Source organism: Phoxinus phoxinus, assembly GCF_949152265.1.
Source record: "Phoxinus phoxinus genome assembly, chromosome: 9".
NCBI classification, from domain to species: domain Eukaryota; kingdom Metazoa; phylum Chordata; class Actinopteri; order Cypriniformes; family Leuciscidae; genus Phoxinus; species Phoxinus phoxinus.
In genome coordinates this window covers 23,697,318-23,706,524 of record NC_136884.1, presented here as the reverse complement: position 1 = coordinate 23,706,524, position 9,207 = coordinate 23,697,318, and the positions used below count along the sequence as shown (strand labels likewise).

Below are 9,207 nucleotides of genomic sequence, written 5' to 3'. Positions count from 1 at the left end.
TGATTTGATATTAATGACAAGTTGACACTTTAGAGCTCAGTAACTCCCTTAATTTAATAGTTTGCATGACACAATTTCTGGGTCAAAAGAAGGGTAAAAGTTAAGTGATTTAATTTTATACATTATACATATTATATGACACATTTATCTTTTATGTTAAATTAACATAAATTTTGGACACCAAATGTACGTCCCGTCTTTGACTCATGTAAGAGTTATGTTTCATTTTGAGGAAGCTAAATAAAAAAATAATAAACCTAACATGAACATTATTTCATTATTAGATTTGCCTCATACAAACATTTCCAGGCCTTTTGGAAACTAGTGGAGCCTGCAGTCAACACCAAGATGGTGCGGATCACCGACGCCAAGGCTGCATCTGCCAGCAGCTCTGAGTTTTCTCAACCAACAACGGTATGCACGTGTACGATAATTATAATCCAGATCTTTTACTTTAATAAAAGTAGTAATACCACACTGTAAAAATACTGTTAACCATAAAATTGTACTTGAGTAAATGTACTGAGTTACATTCCACCACTGTGAACAGTACTTAACGCTTGTTTTATTTTCACAGAAACTTCAACCCATAGATGAGCTGCTGCTGTTCCTCATGCATCTGTCAGTGGGGCTGCCTCTCATGGATCTAGCGGAACAGTTTGACATTCACCGCACTACAGCCAGCAGGATTATTGCCACCTGGACCCACTTCCTATACAACCTGCTTGGAAGCCAACGTCTGTGGATGCCACGTGAAACTGTCATAGCTCACCTACCACCAGAGTTTTCAGCTTTCCCTGACACACAAGTGGTGCTTGACTGCACTGAAATATTCTGCCAGACTCCATCCTCTCTCCTCTTGCAGAGTGAGGTGTTTTCAGCATACAAATCTCATGCTACATTCAAGGCCATGATCGGCATGGCACCCCATGGTGCCATTACATTTGTGTCTGGTGTGTATGCAGGATCCATGAGTGACCGTGAGATCTTCAAGCTGTCTGGTATCGCAAACCTACTCACACCGGACATGGCAATTATGGTTGACAAAGGGTTCCTTGTCGACAATCTGGCTCCATGCAAGGTTTACCGGCCTGCCTTTCTCTCAAGAAACACCCAAATGAGTAGAGAGGATGTCATGCAGACTTAATCCATTGCACGTCTGAGGGTCCATGTGGAGAGGTGCATCAGGAGGGTGAAGGAGAACAAACTTTTTGACAGAGAAATACCACTTTCTGTGTGTGGAAGCATCGAGGAGTTGTTCAATGTGGCTTGCTTCCTGGTCAACTACCAGTACCGACCACTGGTAAAGGCATGGGTAACTCGACAATGAATAACTGGACTCAAGTATTAATGACATTTCACTTTTTTCTTATTAGTTTCTAATGAATGTATTTCTAATTCTAATAGTTTCTTGTAAATGTTCTAATGAATGTTCTATAGTTTTGTTAAACATTTACTTACCAGAATTGATTCATTAAGCAGCCTTTTGTTGACATAGCTTTTGCATTATTAAAAAAGTAATTATTTAAAAGACCTATGTATATGCATTCTTTAAACCCCCTCCTCCACAACTGGTGAGGAGATGGGCAGTTACATGTTACAACTAAGTTTAGAGTTCTGCATTGTTTTACACACCTGGCTCAAAGCATGATAGCATTAAGAGGAGACCACATAGAAGCACATTTAAGGTAATATTTATTATACATAACAGAAGTGATTTGTAATAAATAATTTTATGAATAATGCAATCAGTATAGTGGTTGTTCAAAGAAAAAAAGAGTGCTTAAAGGCAACTTTAAATGCAAAAAAGTGGTAGAGAACCCCGTTCAAACTAACATGTAAAAGTAAAAATAAAAATAATCTCCCTTCTCCCTGATGGTTTTAGCCTCCTCGCAGTCTCTGTAGATGCGTTGTATGAGAATATCTTCCTCGGCAAAAACAACAAAATCACACCACTCCATCCCTGTAAGTAGGAGCTGGCCTTGCACCTGCCAGTAGTAGCTGTGAGTCTGCTTTAATTTCAATGTGCCACTCTGCATTTTCAAGTAGCTACAGTCCACATAGCTCTTCGCGTTAGGACATTTAATTTCCAGCAGTCCGAAGGGTGGGCTCTCAGTTGGGTCAAACACCAGACCGTCAGGAGATGTCCCTAACCAGGGGGCGTCTGGGTGGATGATGAACCCACAAGGCCAGTAATTTGTGTTTTTTACTCTGCAGTACTCCTGGATGGCAACCGGTGCCAGTCCCCTCTTCATTGCAGCTGTTTGAGCCACTCCCTTTTTAATTATTTGTGCCAAATTTTCAGCAGAACTCTGACATGGCATATTTCCCTGAATCGGGAAGAAGTTATTCTTGGCCTCCTGACACGGTGCCACTCCACAGTGTTGCTCTGCTCCCTGGTGGCAACCTCTATTTTCCTTGCCATGTCTACTGTAGTGACAAGTGACTGTAGATGGAGGTGTTGTTGGTGACTGCAGACAAACTGACAGCTGGTAGGCTCCAGCCTATAGTTATCTACAGGTAGAGGTGGTGGTGGAGGGGCATCTGGGTGGCGTACTACAACCCGGCTCACTGGTAATGGATGCTGGTAGGATATGGGACTGCCTTCCTGGACTTTCCCCAAAGCGGAGTCAACCAGTGGGACGTCCGCATTTATCGCCATGGTGGTGATGAGTGGAGCAATGTCTGGCAAGAACTCTTTGTATACCTCGTCAACTTTGAGGACATCTGGATATGGCAGCTCCCCTCGCACTGCCTTGTAACGTGTACTCCTTTGAATAATAGTAAAAATCAGTGTTTGTGAAAAATCAGTGTTTGTGTTTGTTAACATTTAGTTAATGCACTGCACTAACATGAACAAACAATGAACAGCTTTTTTTAAATTAACTACCATTAACAAAGATGAATAAATACTGTAACAAATTTGTTGCTCATTGTTAGTTCATGTTAGTAAATACATTAACTAATGTTAACTAATGAACCTTATTGTAAAGTGTTACAGAATAATTTAATGTTAACTAATGAACCTTATTGTAAAGTGTTACAGCATAATTTAATTTCACAATTAGGACTTTAAGATAAATTTTACACAAACAACAATCACAAAGTTATACTGTATAGTAGGCTGTACAATTACATAAAACAATAGATATTACCTTACACAGTCAACAATCGTGAACTGCTTCGGCTTAGTGGAAATGAACACCATGTCACTCACTCTGCCTGGTTTCACACCCTATTAATTACACAAAGTAATGATCAAATTAATTGAAATGGTTGTTGATGCAACATATTAGATCAGCTCTTCACACATTAAAAACTATGGTAAAGTACTTGAATTAATTTGTTGTGGTAATATAACAACTATAGTACTATAAACAAATTACCCAATACTGTACTAAGTTTTCTACAACTATAGGGTATATTATACTACAGTAACAATACACTACAGTTTACTGTAGTAAAAACTAACGTATACTACAGTATTTATTGGTTTATCAATTCACTATAGTTAACACTACAGTATGCTGTAGCATTCATTAAAGTGTTGTAAAAACTAGAATATATATAATACAATTTACTATAGTAAATACTATAGTATTTTTTCATGTGATTGTGAACACATACTTACCATGGTTCTTGGCTTGTGCCAGCGCTGCTCGGATTCAGTGCAGCTAAGGACGCGGGGTACAGCAGCCAGGTTCAGTGTGGAGTAGTGCGCGGTCTGGAACAACAGTGCAACTTTGTGGTTGCAGAGTACTGTTCCAGCCACACAGGAACACTCTGCCACTGAAATGTCCACTGGTGAGCAGTCCTCAAAGACAGTCTACACATTAAGACAAAATGTCTGTCATTTCACATTTAGGAAACTATTTAAAAACAACACAGAAAATGAGAAAGCTGAGAGCAGGCTGATCAGGTAATTAGTAGGTATGGTAATAGGCTCAATCATGTCAGGTTATCAATGGCATCATACACAATACTGTAATCTAAGGACATCCAAATAGATAAGCCTTTATCACCAGTCTCAATTTACTCACTTTCATATAGTGTTGGTAAAACAGTGAACATTGAACAATGAACATACAGTAAAGAACAGCAGCCGTCAAAACCAGTTTCTGGGTTTCCATGAAAGCTAGGTGTAGATTTAGGTCATTAATTTGTCATTTTAAACAGGGATGCAAAACGAAAAGAAAGATATAACTTAGCCCTTTTACGTCAGCTAGCTAGGCTTATTTGAATCCTAAATCTCCATTAGCCACATCAAAACCACAGAACATTAACCTGATTGAGGCTTTGAACTAATGAACACTTGTTATTTCTACTCCCTACTCTGAGGTCGTGAGGTTTCTCGCTCTCTCATCGACCTGTAACAGGCAGCCCTGACGCTCACTCTCCCTGATGAATCTTTGTTTGAAACTGTGGGGAATTGGACATCATTCACGTTATCATACACTTAATAGTACATCATCAAAACACTACACTGGATCAAATAGCCTGTCAAGTTGTCAAAGTTAGACAGTAACGTTACCTAGAGCTAACTCTAGCTAGCTTGCCAGTCAGCTAGCTGTTTTATAACTTACCTTCATAGTTGTCGATGTAACTAGATATATACATCTTGAATCCTTTTTCCCTTTTACTCCTCGGGGCTGCGCTTGCCGCTTGTACTAGCCGGTGTACATCGCTGATAGTTATCTTCGGTAAATCTTGGAGGCATCTTGAGTAAAACAGCGCCATCCTTCTTATCGTTGCTTGAATCGCGGGACCGGAAGTGTACAAGCGTACACTCAATAAAGCGGAAATAGAAAAACACCAACCCGTGCAACTAGTCCATAGACAAGGACTCTGTGACAAACACTGAAACAACCAGGGTATATATACACACAGAACTAACAAGGGAACAGCTGGGAACAATGATGACGGGGAACAGCTGAGTGCAATGAACAGTGATTGGTACAGACAAGGATTGTGGGGAATGCAGTTCATAATGTGGATGACACCGTGGGGAAGAGGACCTCTAGTGGACACCAGGAATACACAAATCAGACACTGTGACAATTATCAGAAGTTCATTCAAAACGCCACATTTTATTTTCAAGCGTACAAAGTGGCGTATCAGGTCCTAAAAAAAGGAAGCTTGGCAGCATATTACAGATGCAGTTAACGGAATTTCATCTGTTAATCGAACAGTCCCAGAAGGGAAAAGAAAATGGTTCGACATGAAGCTTGACTGCAAAAAACAAATGAGTTCACTTCGAAAAAATCTTATTCAAACTGAAGGAGGACCACCATCATCATTGAGCATATCTACATGCGATGAACTCATCATTAGCATAATTGGCGAAACCTCTCTGTCGGGTATAATTCCCGATGGTGACAGTGATCAAACCCCTTTGCAGGAAAGCACTTCAGCACAATCAGATGGTAAGGCTACATTTCATTTTTTGGGGGGGCCAGCTGACATGGTAAAATAAAAAATATAATTTTAGAGGAAATGCACAAAGCAGTTTATATTTGAGCAAATTTTACTTTTTTGTAAAGACAGGCAAATGCCAACTGTGTCCGCCCATGAGACCACTGAAGCGGCAACCGGATCCGTTCATCTTTCGGCCCCTAAACCGGTATATCCAGCAGCATCCCGCAGTGTTGCCTCTGCACAGAAGACGGCTTTAAGTCAGGAAGTGCTGGATAAGCAAGACAAAATTTGTCAAGCTGTGCTGGCAATAAATGACACATTAAAATAAATAAATGTAAGCCTACGAGAAATATGTGATGCTATTAAACATAAGAAATAAAGTTTACTGAAACTATTTTGTGCACTTGCTTTAATTCATGCATACATACTCTTAGAAACGTCTAATTAGTTCCTGTCGCTTTGCAATTGCAGCAAGAGGTACGTCTATATGTCGGATAGGCAACCTTGGAGGCACCATATGATCAGGTCTAATTATATCCTCTGGTTCTGGCAGACCATGTTCCATGGCAATGTTGTGTAGAACGGAGCAGGCCAATATTATTTTGCAAACCTTTTCTGGTCTGTATAACAGTGTACCACCTGATGTGTCCAAACACCGCCAGCGGCCCTTTAAGATACCGTTTGTGCGTTCAATAACTGACCGAGATTTTGCGTGTGCTTCATTGTATGCCATCTCCTGCCGGCTTTGGGGATTTATCAATGGGGTCATAAGCCATGGGGTCAGGGGATAACCATTGTCACCTGAGTGGAGGGAAGGGAAAGTGTCAATTATTTGTCAAATGCTGTGAATAAATCAAATTGTACATACCAATTAGCCGTCCGTCTGTAACTGCACCACTGTCCAAACGTCTAGCAACTGAGCTGCTCCGAAGAATGAAACTATCATGAGTACCACCCGGCCAGCGGGCCACTACATTAACGGGCACACACACACACACACACATGCATGTTCTATCATCCTAAACTTGATGGTAGCAGTAACTATTTTTGCTTATATTTCAGTTGAAGTTGAAGTTCAGGAGGAGGCACCTGCACCTCCTGAGGTGGAAAAGGCTCAGAATCTGAATTGGCAAAGGAGGCGAACCATCCCGCCAGTACCCAAATGGAAAGGTGCACTACCGAATCCAATAATGGTCCGTGAGCCAATTCAATACTTTGAAGGTGGTAGAGAAGTTTTTGAAGATGTGGCAAAGCAGACAAATCTTTACGCAGTACAGGAAGATCCCAGCACGCCACTTAATGCCTCAGCAGATGAGATTCAGCAATTCTTTGGCATATGCCTTTACATGTCTGCTTATGGCTTACCGTACACCTGTATGTACTGGGGCAAAGATACCCGAGTTGATAAAGTGGCAGATGTCATGTCCCTGTACCGCTGGGAGACGTTTAAAAGATTCTTGCACTTCGCAGATAACAATGACCAAGTTGCTGAGGGCCAACCTGGATTTGAAAAACTGTTCAAGGTGAGGCCTTTGTTGAATTCACTTCTGAAGAGCTTCCAGGACATTCCAATCGATGAAATGCTCTGCGTCGATGAACAAAATGTCCCTTTTAAGGGTAGAAGTGGACTGAAAACGTACTATCCCAAAAAGCCCAAACGATGGGGATACAAAATCTTTGTGTTAGCTGATTAACATGGCATTGTCCACAATTTTGAATTCTACACTGGTGCTGTCCCTGCTGCTGAGGGAATGCCTGACATCGGTGCAAGTGGAAATGTAGTGCTAAGACTAGCTTCAGTCATCCCTCCCAACATGTCTTACAAACTGTTTTATGATAATTGGTTTTGTGGGGTAGACCTACAAGTCATCCTGGAGAAATTAAAAATCCACAGTGTGGGAACTGTGAGAAAGAACAGACTTGCCGGTTGTGTCTTCACAGAAGACAAACAAATGAAGGCTAAAGGTCGGGGAACATTTGAGGAAATGGAGGCAAAACACAACAGCGTCACGTTGAAAGCCGTGAAATGGTACGACAATCGTCCAGTTATCCTCCTGTAAGAAATTATAGTCTGCCCCGATCCAACTTCCACTCCAATATATACATTTATATCAAAATGTTCCTTCACTTAAAAGAGCTTAATTATCATATAGAGACAACTACATTCAATCTCAGTAATATGTAAATATCACAGAGGGCAACCAACCACCATTTTGATTACAGGGACTTCAAATAGCTTCTTGACACCTTAAACATTTGACCGTTCTGTTTCAACACAAGATCAAAGATGTGATCACTTCAGATAGATTGTATCACCTAAACCTTTTACTGTTCTGATTTAATTTACATTAAGAGTTGACCATTTGTGTTGATCATATCCTGAACAAATGGTAATCAATTGTAGAATGGGAATGGGACACAGAGAATCTTCTCAGACAAGGGGATGTCTCAACTTCATTAACATACAGACCACAGCTGTCACGATAAGAGCAACTTCATTTGCATTAAGAGTTGTAAACTGTATCAGGATAAAAGGTTTGAGACTTGGATGATCTGGGTTCATTCTGACACCGGTGAACCCAAGGTGCTTTTGTGTACCTGTAATAAACTTCATTTTTGAGATCTTCGACGTCCACATCATTTTTTCTTACACTCCTCAGTTCCTTTCGCTGCAGCAAACCCCACCACCACAGTGCAGAGGTGGGACAAGAAAGCAAAGCAGATGGTAACAGTTGGGCGCCCCAACATTGTCACCGTGTACAACAAGTGCATGGGTGGTGTTGACCTATTGGATTCCCTCATTGCCCTGTACCGTACCAAGATCAGATCCAAGAAGTGGTACCGCCGCATTGTGTTCCACTTCTTTGATCTTACAGTGGTGCAGGCATGGTTGCTTTACTGCAGGGACTCTGATGCCATGGGAATTTCACAGAAGACACAATTGAGCTTACTCTACTTCAAGGTCAATGTGGCACTCTGCCTTACACAGGTCAACAAGGGCACCACGAAACGAAAAGGTAGACCCTCACAGAGTTTGGAGGTCGTATAGAAGAGAAGCGGCACAAAGGACCCACTGCCCCCCTTCCACCAAGCAGCATCCGTCTTGACCGCTTTGATCACTGGCCAGAGATGGGTGCACCAAAAGGAAGGTGCAAGAGTCCTGGCTGCAAGGGCATCGTCAGAGTGATTTGCTCTAAGTGCACCTCTGCCTTAACGGAGAGAACAACTGCTTTAAGGCGTTTCACATTGAGTAGTTTCACTTGAACAGTTCTTATGAGTTTGTGTCGGATGTTTTGTAAATGTTGTTGAAATAATCATTTCACATTGAGTAGTTTCACTTGAACAGTTCTTATGAGTTTGCATCAAATGTTTTGTAAATGTTGTTGAAATAATACTTTTCATTTTGATTTGATTTTCATATTTTGTACGCAAAGCTCTTGAAAAAATGTTAAATAATAAAAACAATTTCATTTCTAAAAGACAGGTCTGTAATCATCTATGAATTTCATGTCATTTTGGGAGAAAACACATCAGGTTGTTCCATTGTCGCACAATGTTGCCATATGGCAATGCACCCAAAATTACCCCCCAACAATAAAAAAAAAATATATATATATATGTTAATTTGAGTCTATTTTATATATAAAAAAAACACTGTAACATTTTTTTCCATGATTGCATAATAATGCGTGCAGTAGAGGGTTAAAGCCCTGTTTTCAGATCGTTTAAGATGAAATAGAACGGTTAAAATTTGAAATTTGGTTGAAATTTGGACACATGCTGCTGGCCCG

At 40.7% G+C, this 9,207-nt stretch overlaps 2 protein-coding genes across 2 annotated transcripts; one reads left to right on the top strand and one right to left on the bottom strand.

The window, feature by feature from the left end:
- The first annotated feature begins 288 nt into the window (after positions 1 to 288).
- Positions 289 to 1,184, top strand: LOC307003624 (uncharacterized protein). The gene is made up of 2 exons (XM_079622305.1): positions 289 to 414; positions 578 to 1,184. The coding sequence occupies exons 1-2, from the start codon at positions 349 to 351 to the stop codon at positions 1,145 to 1,147; spliced, it is 636 nt and encodes a 211-aa protein (XP_079478431.1). The 5' UTR covers positions 289 to 348; the 3' UTR covers positions 1,148 to 1,184.
- Positions 1,185 to 1,830: 646 nt separating this feature from the next.
- LOC307004503 (uncharacterized protein) lies at positions 1,831 to 4,589 on the bottom strand (the record flags this gene model as incomplete). The annotated part of the gene is made up of 4 exons (XM_079623823.1): positions 1,831 to 2,771; positions 3,156 to 3,235; positions 3,632 to 3,826; positions 4,584 to 4,589. 4 exons carry the CDS (start codon positions 4,587 to 4,589, stop codon positions 2,285 to 2,287), a joined length of 768 nt encoding a protein of 255 aa, XP_079479949.1. The 3' UTR covers positions 1,831 to 2,284.
- Between the last annotated feature and the right edge of the window lie 4,618 nt (positions 4,590 to 9,207).

What these genes read in the sequence shown, in the direction of transcription:
- LOC307003624 (XM_079622305.1), top strand. Translation starts at nt 349, where the DNA reads ATGGTGCGGATCACCGACGCCAAGGCTGCATCTGCCAGCAGCTCTGAG. An exon ending in AGTTTTCTCAACCAACAACG is followed by an intron (nt 415 to 577) that starts GTATGCACGTGT and finishes TTATTTTCACAG; the next exon opens with AAACTTCAACCCATAGATGA.